This window comes from Ovis canadensis, chromosome 23, assembly GCF_042477335.2.
Source record: "Ovis canadensis isolate MfBH-ARS-UI-01 breed Bighorn chromosome 23, ARS-UI_OviCan_v2, whole genome shotgun sequence".
In the NCBI taxonomy this organism is placed as follows: domain Eukaryota; kingdom Metazoa; phylum Chordata; class Mammalia; order Artiodactyla; family Bovidae; genus Ovis; species Ovis canadensis.
The window spans coordinates 21,488,571-21,509,933 of NC_091267.1; the positions used below are offsets into that span (position 1 = coordinate 21,488,571).

Here is a 21,363-nt window from a genome sequence, read left to right on the forward strand (position 1 = left end):
TAGCTAATATCCCAACAAATATCACTGTCACTAAAACAAGGTCAGTTCAGTCGCTCAGCTGTGTCTCTTTGCGACCTCATGGACTGCAGCATGCCAGACGTATGTGGTATTATGGTTCAACCTAGTCCACTGTGTTCCAGGGGCTATGAAACAATTACTCTCAAATTAGTGCCATCAAACAACCATTGATTTTACTCAGATTCTGTTGGTTAGGAATTCCAGAAGGGCACAGAGTGGGAACTGTCTCTGTTGCTTGATGTGTGAAGCTCCTTCGTCAGGTGAGACTGAAGAGCGGAACCTTACGACTCACTCGTGTGTCAGTGTCTGGTTCAGTGCTGATGCTCCAAGGACGCAGGTGGAAGCCGGCTGCTGTGGCGTCTGTCTGTGTTTGCGTCGGTCTTGGGATCTCTCCAACAAGCTCGTTTCAAGGCCGCCAGATTTCTTACACAGTGACTCAGGGCTCAAAGTTGTATTCCAAAAGAGAGAGTCAGGAGGAACCTAAATCACCTTTCCTAACCTGGCATTAAGGCTGGCTCTCCTGTGTTTATTAAATAATAATAAAAGACAAGAACAAACATATGAGATGTTTTCCAGTGTTTATAATGTGTTTTCTTTTCCAACCTACTGAAAAAGCAAAAGTAATGGCATGAGATCCCTGAAAATCTTCCTGAGGTAAAAGTGAGAGGTGAGTTATTTTGAGACCAGGAAGCTGTGATTAGATCATGCACAAGGAGAAGAATGTGTTTCTGTTGCTCCTTCCCATCATGAACTTGGGTGGGAGGATGGGAAGCTTCAAGTTCTGTTGGAAATTAAAAAAAGAAACATTTCAAGGAAAACAGAGGCTTAAGAAATTAGAGTAATATCAGATCCTTATTTCATAAAATAAAGGGAATTTATTCAAAGAAGCTTGCTGGACAAATGTAATTCCCAACTTTGACTTTTTAATTCATTGCCTTTAAAATATACCCACTGATTAATTTGTAACTTGCAAACTAGACTGGATTTTCTCTTCATCTTTGGTGGTAAATTCCCATAGAACATGAGGGAGTTTGGCTAATATAAGTATCAAGAATTTGTGCCTAAATTTGGACATTCCTATGTGTCATGTTTCAATATCTCAGACTTTGCCTCTGAGCCTGGTGGGCTGCAGTTCATGGGGTCGCACAGAGTCGGACACGACTGAAGCGACTTAGCAACAGCAGCAGCATGTGCTATTTAGTCAGTAATCATTAATTACACGTCTTTCAAGACAGGGAAATGTATATCCTGATCATTTGTAAGTTTATTGTTGTTGTTTAGTGGCTCAGCTGTGTCTGACTCTTTTGCTACCCCGTGGACTGTAGCCTGCTAGGTTCCTCTGTCCATGGGATTTCCCAGGCAAGAATCCTGGAGTGGGTTACTATTTTCTTCTCCACTCTAAGTAAACATGCTATTATTATTTGGTTAATTTGTATCTCAAAATAAGCAGTAGTATCTGGGAAGGGCTACAAGAGCATGATAGCTTAAAAATTCAAGAGTTGTAAGAGCATTGCAAGTAAAAACAAAAGTTAAATGTAGGTACATAGGCATTTACATAATTTGAAAAGTGATAGCAAGTTCAATTAGATGCCCTGATAGTAGAATAAGAGGTGAGATAAATAAAATTAATTTCTTTAATGAATTTATTAAGAACATATTTTATCCTCAAAGTGAAATCCTGCTACACAAATATTACAAGTAAAAAAACAGGGATGCTTAAGGAATTTTAATGCAAATTATTAAGTGTAAGTTATTACATAAATGCAGTGTCTAAAAAATCCCTATATAGGTTGTATTTTTAATGTATCATATGACCTTTGTCATACTAAATTAAATATCAGAAATGAGAATAATTTGGGTCATTTAGTTTTGCTAAAGGAATACCTGTGTATACAAACAGGTGGCCAAATATCCCTGTATATGTCAACTTACTTTATAGTTGTTTAAGTGAGTTTTAGATTTATAAAGAATTCTTTTTTCTTAACTGTCAATTTTCAATTAAATAACAAATATAATAGTTTATAAGAAGTCATATTGAAAATGATACCTGTATAGGAAAGGAGAGCATTAGTCCATCTGACATTAAATTGTGAAAACACAGGCCAAAAATAATGGCATATTTCACCCACAAAGTGCTAAGTATACAGGAGACAAAATAATATTGAAAGCATTTTCAACTGAACTACCTTAATTTTATGTAAGGATACAAAGTCTATTTATAATGACCTGAATGTTAGATAGTAATATTCCTTATGATGGAAACAGTGGAAAAGTCAACACTTAAAAGGAGAGTTTTCAGGATAGCTTAACGTGAGCTGACATAACCCAGGTTGCTTAGTTTTACACAAGGGTAATTTGAGTGTTCATTTTCCCTGGTGGCTCAGATGGTGAAGAATCTGTCTGCAGTGTGCTAGACCTGGGTTCAGTCTCTGGGTCAGGAAGATCCCCTGGAGGAAGGCATGGCAACCCACCCCAGTATTCTTGCCTGGAGAATCCCATGGGTGGAGGAGCCTGGCGGGCTACAGTGCGTAGTGTCACAAAGAGTCGGACACGACTGATGGACTAAGCATACAACCCGAGGGTTCACGCAGAACTCACATCCTGCATTTTTAACAGAGTTCCTCTCCTTCAGCGAGTTGAGACCCAAAAAGTCATAGAAAATACAATGTTTTTACTGTTAGACCACTGGTGGTGGATAACTGCTCTCGCTGCTATGCACCCCTGTCTGCCTGTGTTACCTTCACCTCAGTGACCCCTATCTCTCAGCTTAATGGAGCGCTTACAGATTTCCTGGAAAAAAATAAACTGACCAGATTGAAAACCTCTTTGGAGGTAGAAAGTGAAGTTGCTCAGTCGTGTCCGACTCTCTGTGACCCCATGGACTGTGGCCCACCAGGCTCCTCCCTCCATGGGATTCTCCAGGCAAGAGTACTGGAGTGAGTTGCCATTTCCTTTTGCAGGGGATCTTCCCCACCCAGGGATCAAACCTGGGTCTCCCGCATTGTAGGCAGATGCTTTATAGTTATTAAATAATTATAATGACTACAGAAATATACTTCAAATTTAGTGTGTTGTGACTTATTATTAGGTTTCTAAATAGAGCTTGGTTTGCTGAAAGCAGTTTGTGTGTATATTCACCAGAGATATTGTCCTGTGATTTTTTGTTGTGGTTGTTGTTGCAGTGCCTTCAGCTGGTTTGGTATCAGGGTAATGATGGCTTCATAGAAGGAATTTGGAAGTGTTCCCTCCTTTTCAGTTTTTTTTGAATACTTTGGGAAGGATAGGTGTTCTTTATGTATTTGGTAGAATTTCCTTGTGAAGCTGTCTGGTCCTGGACTTTTGTTTGCTTGGGATTTTTTTTTTTAATTACAAATTCAATCTCACAGCTAGTGATCAGTCTGTTCTGCTGTCTTATTTCTTCCTGATTCAGGAAGGTTGTATGTTTCTAGAGGCTACATAAAATAAACTGTATAGTATGAAAACTTGAGCTGAAATTCCACATCCCCATTTGGAGCACAGAGGAGCTTCTGTGTCAAGGGAATAGCCTTAGGTAGCCCTTCATGAAGATGATGATTGAAACTGAATTTTTCAAAAGACCACAAATTGAACTATCAATAACATTTACCAAAATATCATGTTCCTTAAACCTACCTCTGTTTTGCTTTCACATAATATGTAATTACTCTTGAATGTCTTCAATAAAAATAAATGGGCAGGCCAGCACAATGTGGGCTGCAGGCAGTGGTCTTGTCACCATACAGGTCACTTGATTCACACAAGGGGATCCCAAAGGACTGTTTCTAGAATTAGAGTTTTAAGAAACCAAACTTTTAAACAACTGAATAAATTGCTTGATGATAAAGTAGAAATGATATTTACAAAAGCAGTAGGTTTGTTGTCTAAAGCTTTAGATCCTGATACATATTTTACCAAAAAAAAAAAAAAAAAAGAACAAAATAGATGGTTAGAGAAAACTCTCTCTTGTGTGTTGACTTCATGTAGAAATAAGTTAAAATTACTTTAGATTTGGGGAGAAATGTGCATGTGTGATTAAAGACCAAGGATGTTTCATGAGAATAAAATGCTTGGACAGCTTCATTTTTGGTCTGAAACATTTTAGACATATACATTCATTTCACATTTTTGTTAATTTTGGTTCTATTGGTGGTAGTGAAAGTCACTCAATCATGTCCAACTCTTTGCGACCCCATGGACTGTATAGGTAAGGTAAAGTCACTCAGTCATGTCCGACTCTTTGCGACCCCATGGGCTGTAGCCTACCAGGCTCCACTGTCCATGAGATTTTCCAGGCAATAATACTGGAGTGGATTGCCATTTCCTTCTCCAGGGGATCTTCCCGACCCAGGGATTGAACCCGGGTCTCCTACATTGTAGACAGATGCTTAACTGACTGAGCCACCAGGGAAGTCCCTGGAATTCTCCAGCTAGAATACTTGAGTGGGTAGCCTTTCCCTTCTCCGGGGGATCTTCCCAACCCAAGAAACCAAGCAAATATCACCTTAACATATCACTCCACTGTGGCAGTGTTGATTTAGATGTAGACATTTCTTAACCTCTTTTCTTTACCAGAGGATGAAATAGGATGCTAAATGACCAGCTGCTGCTGCTGCTGCTAAGTCGCTTCAGTTGTGTCTGACTCTGTGTGACTCCATAGACGGCAGCCCACCAGGCTCCACCACCCATGGGATTCTCTAGGCAAGAACACTGGAGTGGGTTGCCATTGCCTTCTCCGGCTTCTAGAAAGCCGGAGACCAGCAGGCTTCTAGAAAGGAAATAATGTATGAAGATCAAGTATTTGTATGATGTATTTACAGATAACAGTTAGTGGGAAAATATCTCAAACTCATCATATTTATAGTATGAGTATCTTACATAAAGAACATCTATGGTTCCTTCTGACAGCTTCCCTGAATTATGAGGCTGAATTTGACATAGTATCATTTTAACTCTCTCTGCGGGAAGGCCCACAACTCTTATCTCTTAACCAAAATTTCTTTAAAGGGAAAGAAAGCTGTAGATTCCTTGATTATAGACCTGACTTGACAACATCTGCCAAAGAAAGGCACATACTCTATGACTACATTTCCCTCTCATAATTAATAATTCCACAAGTGCTCTGTTGTCATGGGTGTTAAAGCATAGAAGGATAAAGAAATGGCTAAGAGGGAAAATAACCCAAAAGAAAGACTGCGAGTGCTGATAGACTTAAAGACCTTCTCAATGTTCAACATTGACACTATTTTATGATCTTTTGAACATTCAAACAATGTTCAGTCTTTTCAAATGCTTTCTTCATCATCCAATCATGTCTGTGTACACACACACACACACGGATGCACACACACCTGGAATGACGTTCAGTTCAGTTCAGTCACTCAGTCATGCCTGACTCTTTGCAACCCCATGAATCACAGCACCCCAGGCCTCCCTGTCCATCACCAACTCCCGGAGTACACTCAGACTCACATTCACCGAGTCACTGATGCCATCCAGCCATCTCATCCTCTGTCGTCCTCTTCTCCTCCTGCCCCAGTCCCTCCCAGCATCAGAGTCTTTTCCAATGAGTCAACTCTTCACATGAGGTGGCCAGAGTACTGGAGTTTCAGCTTTAGCATCATTCCTTCCAAAGAAATCCCAGGGCTGATCTCCTTCAGAATGGACCGGTTGGATCTCCTTGCAGTCCAAGGCACTCTCAAGAGTCTTCTCCAACACCACAGTTCAAAAGCATTAATTCTTCGGCACTCAGCTTTCTTCACAGTCCAACTCTCACATCCATACACGACCTCTGGAAAAACCAGAGCCTTGACTAGATGGACCTTTTTTTGCAAAGTGATGTCTCTGTTTTTGAATATGCTATCTAGGTTGGTCATAACTTTCCTTCCAAGGAGTAAGTGTCTTTTAATTTCATGGCTGCAGTCACCATCTGCAGTGATTTTGGAGCCCCCCAAAATAAAGTCTGACACTGTTTCCCCATCTATTTCCCATGAAGTGATGGGACCAGATGCCATGATCTTTGTTTTCCGAATGTTGAGCTTTAAGCCAACTTTTTCACTCTCCTCTTTCACTTTCATCAAGAGGCTTTTTAGTTCCTCTTCACTTTCTGCCATAAGGGTGGTGTCATCTGCACATCTGAGGTTATTGATATTTCTCCTTGATATTTATAAAATTATCCCTTGATGACAGAATTTGGGTTTTGTTTGATGTGTCTCATCATTTTAGAATACTTTTATGATTTTAATAGTGCAGAAAACTATGGTATAAGAAACACATATTTCTCTAAAATTGTATGATATTATTGATCTTAAAATTTTCATTTGTAAGAAGCTTTTTATCCATTATTGTGTACTAATTTTCATGGTACTGTTCTATAAAAGTTTTCATAAAAACTAACACAAAATTCATGGACAAGCACAGAACATACCAATCAGGATAAAGATAGTAGTTTTAGAAATCTATGGACCTTTCAATGTGCTTGACTTTCAGTGAAATAAACATGTTTCTGTACCTTTTGTTAGTAGAAATCTTGCATAGATTAGTTTGACATTCTAGAATTTTATGAACATGGAATAACATTTACTTCAGTTTGCCTGACTTATTTCACTTACCAATATTTAGCATAGATTAGCAACATCTTTTTTAAAGCAAGCCTTTAGTGTTATTGAAATAGACTAATGGTAACCTTATATTCCCAACTGCATGTTACTTTTGTGTGTGATGGATTTTTGCAGTGGGCAGAAAAATGACATGAAATGTTGTTCTCTTGGACAGAAAAAAGTATTGAAATAAGAGTTTCATAGTCACCTTACAGGCTATAATTACATTAAGAAAAAAATATCAACTCTATTAGGTGGTGAAATGGTATGGACCTAATGGAAGCAGAATATATTAGGAAGAGTTGGCAAGAATACATGGAAGAACTGTACAAAAAAGATCTTCGTGACCAATATAATCATGATGGTGTGATCACTCACCTAGAGCCAGACATCCTGGAATGTGAAGTCAAGTGGGCCTTAGAAAGCATCACTATGAACAAAACTAGTAGAGGTGATGGAATTCCAGTTGAGCTATTTCAAATCCTGAAAGATGATGCTGTGAAAGTGCTGCGCTCAATATGCCATCAAATTTGGGAAACTCAGCAGTGGCCACAGGACTGGAAAAGGTCAGTTTTCATTCCAATGCCAAAGAAAGGCAATGCCAAAGAATGCTTAAACTACCGCACAATTGCACTCATCTCACATGCTAGTAAAGTAATGCTCAAAATTGTCCAAGGCAGACTTCAGCAATATGTGAACCATGAACTTCCAGACGTTCAAGCTGGGTTTAGAAAAGGCAGAGGAACCAGAGATCAAATTGCCAACATCTGCTGGATTATTGAAAAAGCAAGAGAGTTCAGAAAAACATCTATTTCTGCTTTATTGACTATGCCAAAGCCTTTGACTGTGTGGATCACAATAAACTGTGGACAATTCTGAAAGAGATGAGAATACCAGACCACCTGACCTGCCTCTTGAGAAATCTGTATGCAGGTAAGGAAGCAACAGTTAGAACTGGACATGGAACAGACTGGTTCCAAATAGGAAAAGGAGCACGTCAAGGTTGTATATTGTCACCCTGCTTATTTAATTTATATTCAGAGTACATCATGAGAAATGCTAGCCTGGAGGAAGCACAAGCTGGAATCAAGATTGCTGGGAGAAATATCAATAACTTCAGATATGCAGATGACACCACCCTTATGTCAGAAAGTGAAGAGGAACTAAAACTAAAAAGCCTCTTGCTGAAAGTGAAAGTGAAGAGTGAAAAAGTTGGCTTAAAACTCAACTTTCAGAAAATTAAGATCATGGCATCTGGTCCCATCACTTCATGGGAAATAGATGGGGAAACATTGAAAACAGTGTCAGACTTTATCTTTTTGGGCTCCAAAATCACTGCAGATGGTGATTGCAGCCACGAAATTAAAAGATACTTACTCTTTGGAAGGAAAGTTATGACCAACCTAGACAGCATATTCAAAAGCAGAGACATTACTTTGCCAACAAAGGTCTATCTAGTCAAGGCTATGGTTTTTCCTGTGGTCATGTATGGATGTGAGAGTTGAACTGTGAAGAAAGCTGAGTGCCGAAGAATAGGTGCTTTGAACTGTGGTATTGGAGAAGATTCTTGAGAGTCCCTTGGACTACAAGAAGATCCAACCAGTCCATCCTAAAGGAGATCAGTCCTGGGTGTTCATTGGAAGGACTTACACTGAAGCTGAAACTCCAATACTTTAGCCACCTCATGTGAAGAGTTGACTCATTGGAAAAGACCCTGATGTTGGGAGGGATTGAGAGCAGGAGGAGAAGGGGATGACAGAGGATGAGATGGTTAGATGGCATCACCACCTCGATAGACATGAGTTTGAGTAAACTCTGGGAGTTGGTAATGGACAGGTAGGCCTGGCATGCTGCAAATCATGGGGTCGCAAAGAGTCAGACACGATTGAGCGATTGAACTGATTAGGTGTTGAAAGATTGGTTCGCCTCATAGCAGTGACCTTTTTTTTTTCTTTTCCTTAAAGCTCTAAGGTATTTCAGAGAAAGGTATGTTACTGGAAGGCCAACATAAATGTATTCGGTCTTACTTGACAATAAAACTCACAAATATATTAAAAAATAATTAAAGGCTCTTCCTATAATCCATAATTTCTCTGTAGTTATAAGCCTAAATTGAGGCTTCCCGGGTGGCTCAGACAGTAAAGAATCTGCCTGCAATGCAGGAGACCCAGGTTTGATGTCTGGTTGGGAAGGTTCCCTGGAGAAGGGAATTTGCCCTGCTACCTGGCATTTTCTCCTGCCTTGTCCCAGCAGCATCCCAAATGGACCCTCTGCATCTGCATTCATCCTCCACGCTCTGTTCTCAGATAGACGGGTCCTTCTGAAATATGTTGTTAGGTCATGTTGCTGCTCAGCTCAAAACTCTGCTACAAGAGAGCTTCATTTTTCTCTGGATAAAAGTCAAATTTTGTCACTACCCTTGCTTTCACCTATGTCAGTTCTGGCAATAAGATAGTCAGATTTGACAGAATCATTTTATCCAAAGATGTATGGATCTTAAACAGGGTTGAAGAGCTAGTATCATTTCCGCCAAATGAGATTGATTGCTTTATACTTTTCAGGTGCATTGAAACAAAGCAGAAACATAAGTTTACAACTTTCAGAGAATTCCCTTAGCTTGCTCACAGATGAACAGAAAAGTTCATTATGCAAATCAGTTCACTTTTTATTCATATTAAGTATTTTCCCCATTTGCAGAATGTTGGAAGCTAGTTTTGAAGCCATGAATGGTGACCTGGTTTTAAGAATATTCCCAAGAAAATGTTGCATTTTCAATGATTTATTAACAGAATACAAGAAAGAAAACAGTGCCCTTTAGAATTAATATGGCCTCTACTATGCTTCTCTCTTGTAAGGCATTTGGAGATTGGTAGCTGCATGTTCATCGGGTTAGCACAATTACTTGGGAGTAAAAATAAAGCACTGAAATGGAAAAATCAAAGTAAGATAGAAAACCTTAATAGAAAATGCCATGCTACTTTAAGGTTGTTTATTTCTTGTGTGTTATCAAGGTGTAAAGAAAAACACAAGCTTATGAGTGAAAAGCAAACACAATCTTCTTCCCTAATTTTCATTTACCCCTCAGATGAGATCGGGTCCATTCAGAGTGGTATGTTGTTGTTCAATCGCTCAGTAATGTCTGACTCTTTGTGATCCTATGGACTGTAATACACCAGGCTTCCCTGACCTTTCCTTGAGTTTGCTCAAATTCATGTCCATTGAATCAGTGATGCCATCCAACCATCTCATCCCCTTCTCCTCCTGCCTTCAATCTTTCCCAGCACAAGGGTCTTTTCCAGGGAGGAGGCTCTTTGTATCAGGTGGCCAAAGCACTGGAGCTTCAGCTTCATCGTTAGTCCTTCCAATGAATATTCAGGGTTTATTTCCTTCAGGGTGGTATGGCCATAGACTATTTATTTACCTCTCAGCACACATGCTCTCACACACACACATATGTGCTCACACTTACATGTAAGACCATGCAGACTGACACTGGAAGGAACACAGTTTTCTTCAAGAGGTTTAACTTCACATGTCAGTTGAAGGACTGATACATACAAGCGCGTGCACACACACACACACACACACAGAGCTTAATTTTGTCTCTTTACTTTTGACTAACCCTCTTTTCAAAATTCCTCATTCTATTAATTCGCATGATTGAACTAGAACAACAAAGAACAAATGCACATAAGAAACATTCAAATGTAAAAACTTACTGTGGTCTCTAATACAACGAAGAGAGAGGTGACTTCTAAAATTGGTAATTAGAGAAAGTGAAAGAGAACTGAGTTCCAGTTTAAGCGAAGTTGCAAACCCACAAAATGCTTGAAGTTTGCATGGGTCATTTACTTTCTCTGGGTCTTTGTTTTCATACTCAGTTCAGTTCAGTTCAGTCGCTCAGTCATGTCTGACTCTTTGCAACCCCATGAATCACAGCACGCCAGGCCTCCCTGTCCATCACCAACCCCCGGAGTTCACTCAAACTCACGTCCATCGAGTCAGTGATGCCATTCAGCCATCCCATCCTCTGTCGTCCCCTTCTCCTCCTGCCCCCAATCCCTCCCAGCATCAGAGTCTTTTCCAATGAGTCAACTCTTCACATGAGGTGGCCAAAGTACTGGAGTTTCAGCTTTAGCATCATTCCTTCCAAAGAAATCCCAGGGCTGATCTCCTTCAGAATGGACTGGTTGGATCTCCTTGCAGTCCAAGGGATTCTTAAGAGTCTTCTCCAACACCACAGTTCAAAAGCATCAATTCTTAGGCACTCAGCTTTCTTTATAGTTCAACTCTCACATCCATACATGACCACTGGAAAAACCATAGCCTTGACTAGATGGACCTTTGTTGGCAAAGTAATGCCTCTGCTTTTTAATATACTGTCTCGGTTGGTCATAACTTTTCTTCCAAGGAGTAAGCTGATACACCTTAAATGATGGGAGACAAATGGTCTCCAAAGTCCAGTTCAGCTAGGATACCCTCATGTCCCTGGTTGTGCTGAAAAAATGACCTAAAACCTCAGCCTGTGTTCTGCGTGAAAAGTTCCCCAAATTCTTTGACTCCTCTTACTTCCTTGTGATCTTTCTGATCAGAGTAAGCATCTCAGTGATGCTGCCTTAAGATACCCATACCTTCTTTGTTGAATTTTTTTTTAATTGGTGTATACTTGCCTTATAATGTTGTGTTAGTTTCCGCTGTACATCAAAGTAAATCAGCTTTGGATAGATGCACACATATATCCCCTCTCCTTGAGCCTCCTCCCCTCAATTCTGACCTTCTAGGTCATCACAGGACATTGAACTGAGCTCCCTGTACTAGGCAGATGGTTTTACACATGGTAGGGTATATATGTCAACCCTAATCTCCCAATTCATCCCACACCCCGCTTCCCATCCCATGTCTGCTGTCCATGTCTGTCTCTAATCCTGCCCTACAAATAGATTCACCTGTATCACTTTTTTAAGATTCTGCATACATGAGTTAATGTATGATATTTGTTTTTCTCTTTCTGACTTACTTCACTTTGTATAACAGATTCTAGTTTCATCCACATCTGTACTGATGACCCAGTTTCATTCTGAATAATGTCCATTATATGTATGTTATGCATCTTTATCCATACACCTGTCAATGGACATTTAGGTTGCTTCCATCTTGGCTATTGTAAATATTACTGCAGTGAACATTGGGATACATGTATCTTTTTGCTTTCTGCTTTTTTCAGGGTATATGCCCAGTAATGAGATTGCTGGGTCAAACAGTAGTTTTAGTTTTTTGAGGAACCTCCATACTCTTCTCCATAGTTGCTGTATCAGTTTAGATTCCCACCAACAGGATAAGAGGGTTCCCTTTTCTCCACACCTTCTTCAGCATTTATTGTTTGCAGATTTTGTGTGTGTGTGTGTGTGTGTGTGTACTCTTTATTTATTATTATTATTATTATTTGTTTTTACCTTACAATACTGTATTGGTTTTGCCATACATTTTTTTGATGATGGCTATTCTGAGTGGTGTGAGATGATACCTCACGGTCATTTTGATTTGTGTTTCTCTAATAATTAATGATGTTGAACATCTTTTCATGTGCCTCTTAGCTGTCTGTATGTCTTCTTTGGAGAAAGGTCTAGGTCTTCTGCCCATTTCTTTCTTCTTTTTTAAATTTATGTCTTAATTGGAGGAAATTGCAATGTTGTGTTGGTTTCTGCTGTGTCATTGTTTTATTGGCTTGTTTGTTTTGATATTGGGCTGTATGAGCTGTTTATATACTTTGGAGATTAATCCTTTGTCACTTGCTTCATTTGCAAATGTTTTCTCCTATTCTGAGGGTTACTTTTCATCTTGTTTATGGTTTCCTTTGCTGAGCTGAAGCTTTTAAGTTTAATTAGTCCCATTTGTTTATTTTTCTTTTTATTTTTCATTACTTTTAAAAAGATCTTGCTGTGGTTTATGTCAAAGACTGCTTTTCCTATGTTTTCATCTAAGAGTACTATAGTATCCGGACTTATATTTAGGTCTTTAATCTATTTGGGGTTTATTTTTTGTGTATAGTGTTAGTGTTCTAATTTCATTATTTTGCATATAGCAGTCCAGTTTTCCCAGCACAACTTATTGAAGAAACTGTTTTCCATGGTATATTCTTGCGTCCTTTGTTATAGATTAGGTGACCATAGGTGCTAACTCTGAACTTTCTATCCTATTCCATTGATCTGTATTTCTGTTTTTGTGTCAGTACCATACTGTCTTGATTACTATAGCACTGTAGTATAGCCTGCAGTCAGGGAGCCTGATTTGTCCAGCTTTATTTTTTCTTACTCAAGATTGCTTTAGCTATTCAGGATCTTCTATGTTTCCATACAAATTGTAAAAAATGTTCTAATGTGAAAAATGCCATTGGTAGTTTGATAGGGATTAAATCTTTAGATCACTTTGAGTGGTATAGTCATTTTCACAATATTGATTCTTCTAGGCCAGGAACATGGTATATATTTCCATCTGTGTCATCTTTGATTTCTTTCATCAGTGTTTTAAATTTTCAGAATACAGGTCTTTTGCCTCTGTAGGTAGGTTTATTACTAAATATTTGATTCCTTCTGTTGCAATGGTAAATGTGATTGTTTCCTTAATTTCTCTTTCTGGTCTTTTGTTCTTGTATAGGAATGCCAGAGATTTTTGTGTGTTAATTTTGTATCCTGCAACTTTACCAAATTCATTGAGCTGCGGTAGTTTTCTTATAGCATCTTTAGGATTTTCTGTGCATAGTAGCATGTCATCTGCAAACACTGACAATTTGGGGTCTTCTTTAGTCTTATTCTTCTGATTGCTATGGCTAGGACTTCTGAAACTATGTTGAATGATAGTGGCAAGAGTGTACATCCTGGTTTTTTTCCTTACCATATAGGAAATGGCTTCAGGTTTTTTGAGAATGTTTAGTTGTGGGTTTGTCATATGGCCTTTATCATGTTGAGGTATGTTCCCTTTATGCCTACTTTCTGAAGAGTTCTTTTTTTTAAATCATAAATGAGTATTGAATTTTATCAAAAGCTTTTTCTGCATCTGTTGAAATGATTATATGGTTTTTATTCTTTAATTTGTTAATATGGTTTATCACATTGCTTTGCATGTATTGAAGAGTCTTTGGATCCTTGAGACAAATCCCACTTGATCATGGTATATCATAATTTTAATGTTATTGGGTTCTGTTTGCTAGAATTTTGTTGAGGATTTTTTCAACTGTGTTCATTAGTGATTCTTTTCTGCAATTTCTTTTTCTGTGATACTTTTGTCTGGTTTTGGTATCAGGGTGACGGTGGCCTTGTAGAATAAGTTTGGGAGTGTTCCTCCCCCTGTAAATTTTTGGAAGAGTTTGAGAAGGGTAGGTATTAGCTCTTCTCAAAATGTTTGATAGAATTCGCCTGTGAAGCCATCTGGTCCTGCACTTTTGTTTGTTGGAAGATTTTTAAATTACAGTTTCAAATTCATTACTTGTGATTTGTCTGTATAAATTTTTATTTCCTTGTTCATTCTTGGAAGGTTGTACCTTTCTGAGAATGTGTCCATTTCTTGCAGATTGTCCATTTTATTGGCATATAATCACTTGTAGTAGCCTCCTATAATCCTTTGTACAATGTCAGTTGTGATTTCTCATTTTTCATTTTTATTTTATTGGTTTTGTTCATAGAGTGTATGTTCATAGATGTCACACGAGTGTATGTTCCTTGGTTCTTTATCTCGTCACAAGAAAGATTTGGAGTGACAGTCCTCAGTGCATCACAGCTCTCGGGTCCTGTACAAACCATGTTATAGTTCTTAGGCAAATCAGTGTTACAGCTCTATTTTATTTAGAAGATAGCAGGAGAGTCCATCCTTGAAGCATGAGGGCATGCCAGCCCAAAGACTTGAAGAGAAGAGAGTGGAGGAGCACGTGGGGAGGGGCGGAAGGAGAGGGAGAGAGAGAGAGAGAAAAAAAGAGAGAGAGAGAGAGAAAGAGTGCATGCACATAGGGGAGAGAGAGAGAGAGCGCGCACTTTGGCTCTTCCTTTTATATGTTTTTGCCTCCACCTGGGCCTGCCCTATGCAAATTGGGCTTAGCCAGGAGTGATGTTTGTTCAACCTGAAGTCTTCACTCTGGTCCTTGGACCTTCCTTTGACCTTCCTTGTTTTTTTTTAGCCACCACCATTTTGGACTCCTTTTCCCTGTACTACCTACCTAACAATTTTAATCCTCTCCCTTTTCTTCTTAATGAGTCTGGCTAAAGGTTTATCAGTTTTGCTTATATTCTGTCAAAGAACCAACTTCTACCTTTATTGATCTCTGCTATTGTTTTCTTCATTTATATTTCATTTATTTCTTCTGTGATCTTTATAGTTTCTTTCTGCTAATTTTGGAACTTTGTTTTATGTTCTTTTTCTAGTTGCTTTAGGTGTAAGTTTAGGTTGTTTATTTGAGTTTTTTTATTGTTTCTTGAGGTGAGACTGTATTGCTATAAACTTCCATCTTTGAACTGCTTTTGCTGTATCCCATAGGTTTTGGGTTGTTGTCTTTTCATTGGTTATCTGTTTTTGTGTATTTTTTAATTTCCTCTTTGATTTCTTCAGTGATCTCTGAAGAATAAAATTAGCTTTATTTAGTAGTGTATTGCTTAGCCTCCATGTGTTTGTGTTTTTTATAGTTTTCCTATGATTGGCTTCTAATCGAATAGTGGTATTGTTGGAACAGATGCTTGATATGATTTCAATATTCTTAAATTTACCAAGGCTTGATTTGTGATCCAAAATGTGAACTATCCTAGAGAATGTTCCATGTGTACTTGAGAAGAAGATATGTTCTGCCACTTTCAGAAATGTCCTTTAAGTATCAATTGAGTCCATCTGGTCTGTTGTGTTTCCCTATTTATTTTCTAACTGGATGATCTGTCCAGTGGTGTGATGGGGTGTTAAAGACCCTCACTATTATTTTGTTACTGTCAATTTACCCTGGTTTGGCTGCTACCATTTGCCTTATGTATTGAGGTGCTACTGTGTTGGGTACATAGTAAAGTAAAGTCGCTCAGTTGTGTCTGACTCTTTGAGACCCTATGGACTGTAGCCCATCAGGCTCCTCCATCCATGGGATTTTCCAGGCAAGAACACTGGAGTGGGTTGCCATTTCCTTTTCCAGGGGATCTTCCTGACCTAGGGATTGAACCCAGGTCTCCCACATTGCAGGCGGACGCTTTAACCTCTGAGCCACCAGGGAAGCCCTGTTGGGTACATCAGTTCAGTTCAGTTCAGTCGCTCAGTCATGTCCGACTCTTTGCCACCCCATGAATTGCAGCACGCCAGGCCTGCCTGTCCATCACCATCTCCTGGAGTTCACTCAGACTCACGTCCATCGAGTCAGTGATGCCATGCAGCCATCTCATCCTCTGTTGTCCCCTTCTCCTCCTGCCCCCAATCCCTCCCAGCATCAGAGCCTTTTCCAATGAGTTAACTCTTCACATGAGGTGGACAAAGTACTGGAGTTTCAGCTTTAGCATCATTCCTTCCAAAGAAGTCCCAGGGCTGATCTCCTTCAGAATGGACTGGTTGGATCTCCTTGCAGTCCAAGGGACTCTCAAGAGTCTTCTCCAACACTACAGTTCAAAAGCATCAATTCTTCAGTGCTCAGCCTTCTTCACAGTCCGACTCTCATATCCATACATGACCACAGGAAAAACTAGAGCCTTGACTAGACGGACCTTAGTAGACAAAGTAATGTCTCTGCTTTTGAATATGCTTTCTAGGTTGATCATAGCTTTCCTTCCAAGGAGTAAGCATCTTAATTTCATGGCTGCAATCACTTTCTGCAGTGATTTTGGAGCCCCCCAAAATAAAGTCTGACACTGTTTCCACTTTCCCCATCTATTTCCCATGAAGTAATGGGACCTGATGCCATGATCTTCGTTTTCTGAATGTTGAGCTTTAAGCCAACCTTTTCAGTCTCCTCTTTCACTTTCATCAAGAGGCTTTTTAGTTCCTCTTCACTTTCTGCCATAAGGGTGGTGTCATCTGCATATCTGAGGTTATTGATATTTCTCCCGGCAATCTTGATTCCAGCTTGTGTTTCTTCTAGTCCAGCGTTTCTCATGATGTAGTCTGTATATAAGTTAGATAAGCAGGGTGACAATATACAGCCTTGACGTACTTCTTTTCCTATTTGGAACCAGTCTATTGTTCCATAGGTATTTACAGTTGTTATGTCTTACTTTACTTTACTTCTAGGATTGATCCCTTGATCATTATATAGTGCCCTTTCTTGTCTTTTGTAACAGTCTTTATTTTAAAGCCTATTTTGTCCGATTTGAGTATTGCTATTCCAGCTTTCTTTTGATATTTGCATGAAATATCTTTTTTCCATTCCCTCACTTTCTTTCTATATGTGTTCCTAGGTATGAAGTCCCTATGTCTTATAGAGAGAATGTATACAAGTCTTGTTTTTGTATCCATTTTGTTTTGTGTCTATTTCATTTTGGTTGGAGCATTTAATGTTTATATTCATTGTTATTATTGATATGCATGTTCCTATTATCATTTTTTAATTGTTTTGTAATTGTTTTGTGGGTCTTTTTCTTCTCTTGTGTTTCTCATCTAGAGAAGTTCACTTAGTATTTGTTATAAACACGATGCAATGATTTTATATTCTCTTGGCTTTTGCTTATCCATAAAGCTTTTGATTTCTCCAAACATGAATGAGGCCTTTGTTGGGTAGAGTAATTTTGGTTGTATATTTTTCTGTTTCATCACTTTAGTCCCACCACTCCTTTTTGGCCTGCAGAGTTTCTGCTCAAAAATCAGCTGATTACCTTATGAGGATTCCCTTATATGACTTTGCTTTTCCTTTGCTACTTTAATTTAATTTTTAAAAATTTGATTAATATGCATCCTCGCATATTCTCCTTGGGCTTATCCTGTATGGGAATCTCTGTGCTTCCTGTACTTGGGTGGCTATTTCCTTTCCCATGTTAAGGAAGTTTTCAACCATAATATCTTCAAATACTTTCTCAGACCCTTTCTCTTTGTCTTCTGGGACCCATGTATTTCTTTTTATTGCTTTCAAAAACCGCTCATTATTATGGGACATGAGGACATGGAGTTGATAGAAATCTATTATTCTAATCTCTGATTTAGAGTAATAATATTCTCATGTCTGGATAGGGCTGTTTTCTTACATAAATCTTCACACTTGAATATATAATTGTCAGACAGTCCACGTTTCATATCGTGTCAATGTCACTGGTTGAAAACACTCATACTGAGTCACCTTCTTTAAGGGACCTATAAAGTGTGAGATTTAAAGAAGTATAAAATGTAAAAAAAAAGGGGGGGGAGGGGGGAAGACCCTCAACAAAGAATGTACAGTTTGGCTAAATTTTAGAACCCAGTATATCTGCAGGAATCACAAAGTCATAAGAACCACTTTTTTATTTAATTAAAATGATGATTAAAGTATTTAAGAGTTGACACCTCCTTAGAGGTGGTAGATGCTACAGGCATGCTATAATTTTATTAATAGTTATACTGTGTTGCAGATGTAAATTGACTTAGTCTGAGTTCAATGTGTATAATGACAGCTTATAAAAAGTTATATCAAGTTCTCAAAATCCTGGCCTATACTCTTATTCTGAACTTAGATAGCTGTCTTCATTGAGAAATCGTTAGATCTAAAACTGATTCAAGAAATGGCATCTTTCTTTGTTTTTGCTTTTGTATGGTTGTCACTTCTTAACGATCATATATATTTTTTAAAAAATTAGAAATCATCCAGAGTAAGCCAATCCATCTCATTTTGCAAATTGGAAAATGAGGCTCCAAGATACAGCTTGGTAACTATTCTGTATGGCTTGTTCCTAGAATGTGGGCAAGAACCCAGACTCTGTGCAGGGACCTTGCTAGACTGCTCCCTCACCCTCCCAACATATACATAAGTATTCCTACACATTAGCCATTCTCCTTGGCAACTTTTCTGCTCACACATAGTTTACCTTTATCTATAGCTATAGTTATCTATCAAATATTATTCTCATATGAATACATTAAATTGCAAAATGTTCACATAGTTACATATGTATAAGATGAACATACTTATATATTTATCTGCTTTTAAATACTCATCAACTTACCTATTTTCTAGAAGATGCATTTATTTATATATTTAATCTTATCACAGGAAGTATCCTTGAGGGAAACATTTAAGCCACCTGCAAATATAGGCTGATGAAATATATTCTTAAGATTAACACATATTAAATATATATATAATGCCCCTATGCATTTGGGTATACAGAGGGATGCATGCACAATTATAAGCCGGCTATCAAGAGTAATAAAAATGTTGATTACATTAAGTGGCACTCTATATCAAAGTATATATTCTTAAATTTAGTTCACATGGATATTTCTAGCACCCGTTTTCTTATAGCAGATCTGCTGTTTACTTGGATTCCTTGGGTTTATTTTGCCTGCTTGGACATTTGCAGACCCTGGGGTACTGTCTTATGTGCACAAAAAAGTCCACATGTTGGATTTACTGAACTTCAGTGCTGAGGAATGATTAAAAAAAAAAAAATCAGACCCTGTTCATTTTTTTTCCATTTTATTCTATAAAAACTAAGCAAAATAATGCAAAATACTCTCTGCTCTGTGACTAAGTTAAAGGCAGAGATAGCAGAGTAGACTTGAAGGAATCAGGAACCCATTCCCTGCTATGTAAACAAATAGGCATGATTGTTCAGAATACATTCATTTTCAGAGAAAAAGGCAAGAAAATCACAGCCTTGAAAGGTGTACGCATTGATAATTCCCCCATATAGACACATCTCTCTAGTTAAAGTGCCCAGAGAGCGAAGAGGGCACATTCTGGCTCATAGGGAAATGTTTTCCTAGAGATTGTTTGTGAGAGATGACATTTCCATTTTGAACTGAAAGGGAAAGTTGTTATTTAAGTGGAGGTAGTGAAATTCTATGATAACAAAATGTGGGGATGTATAACTGATGTGGAAAATTTGCAACCATCTCAAATGTTAGTTGTGATTATGGCATTTTAACATTAATTTTAAAAATGCCAAAGTGGAAGAAATAATTCCTTAGTGAGTTTGAATAAGTTTTGATTAAGGTTACCACTACTGTATAACAAAAAGAGAAGAGGGCAGCAGATGAAGAGATGGCTGGATGGCATCATCAACTCACTGAACGTGAATTTGAGCGAACTCGGAAATAATGAGGGACAGGGAAGCCTGGCCTGCTGCAGTCCGCGGGTCTCAAAGAGTTGGACATGACTGAGCGACTCAACAACAACAACAACAGATACTAAGAGAAGACATATTTTGGTTGTGTCAGGCTGCTGTTGCTTCTCAATATCCATTTTCACTGTCTTTAGTAATAATAATATCCCAGCTCTATTTCTTTGCGTTACCACTGTAATGAAGGCAGAATTTCCAGACTGCCTGCTGTTCCCTGTGGCTTGTGTCTAAAATCTGGCCCCTGAGAAGTCTACCATTGTCAGGGGTGGTCCTGAGAAGACCCCTTAGGATAGGGCACCTGCTTTCGCATTTCCCACCTCCTTCCCTATGAGACAGACACACAACAGCTCTGTGTCTAGCAGCTATCAAAGATTATAGAGGTGCAGAAGTTTGGAAGCCTGATTTCCTGTCAACAGCATGAAACTACTTGGCCAGGAGTGGACTGCCAATCTGTGAGAGGTTTTCACTGTAAAATGCTCTTTCTTGTTTTCTTATTTAAGGGTTCCCTCCCTGCTTGAAGGCATACCCATCCTAGTTAGGTGTTACTGTTGATATCTCAAAAGATACAACACTTACAGTCAGATGACAGTAGTTCTCTAACAAGTTCATAAAACAGTATGAAAATTTATATTTTTATGGGGCTTTAGATTTTGAGTTGGAGAAGGCAATGGCACCCCACTCTAATACTCTTGCCTGGAAAATCCCATGGACGGAGGAGCCTGGTAGGGTGCAGTTCATGGGGTCGCACAGAGTCGGACCCAACTGAGCGACTTCACTTTCATTTTTCACTTTCATGCATTGGAGAAGGAAATGGCAACCCACTCCAGTGTTCTTGCCTGGAGAATCCCAGGGACGGGGAAGCCTGGTGGGCTGCTGTCTGTGGGGTCGCACAGAGTCAGACACGACTGAACCGACTTAGCAGCAGCAGATTTTGAGTTAGGTTATTCATGATATCTTTAAATTCCATATTCAGTCACTATGGGAAACTGGCAATAAAAAATTTATGAAAATGCACTAAAACCTTACAGATTCTGTTTCCCTAGAATAAATACCCCTCAGAAGGGAAACTCAAGTCAAATCTGAATAATTTCCTGTTTGTAGTATCAAGAGGATTCATTCTAGCAGGTAAATCTCAATTATCACAGCTAGGACTTTTTCCCTCTGGAATCTACTAAAAATACCCATTTCTATTCTGTTGGTAATACCATTTAATTTTCAGTATAGTTGCAAATCTCTATAAGTGGAAGGAATTGCCATTCCTTATAGATACAAATGAATTAGGTCATCTTGCACAAAATACTATTTATATAGCTGGGATTAAAAAACAAATGCTGAATTGTGTCAAGACCCTAGACACTAGGATATTCATAGATACCAATTCAATTTAATCATGAGGCATAATATATAATGCAAATGTTGACGAAAAAGATGAACAGTGTGAGAGTTCTACTTTTATTTGGGGCAAAATGAGGACG

At 38.6% G+C, this 21,363-nt stretch overlaps 1 protein-coding gene across 1 annotated transcript in view; it reads right to left on the reverse strand.

Moving 5' to 3' along the window:
* Positions 1–464: 464 nt before the first annotated feature.
* The window catches only part of CCDC102B (coiled-coil domain containing 102B), a 357,152-nt gene continuing 336,253 nt past the window's right edge, over positions 465–21,363 (reverse strand). The window contains exon 8 of the mRNA XM_069569169.1: positions 465–538. Within this exon, the coding sequence (XP_069425270.1) occupies positions 524–538 (15 nt within the window). The 3' untranslated portion in view covers positions 465–523. The remainder of the gene's footprint in view (positions 539–21,363) is intronic.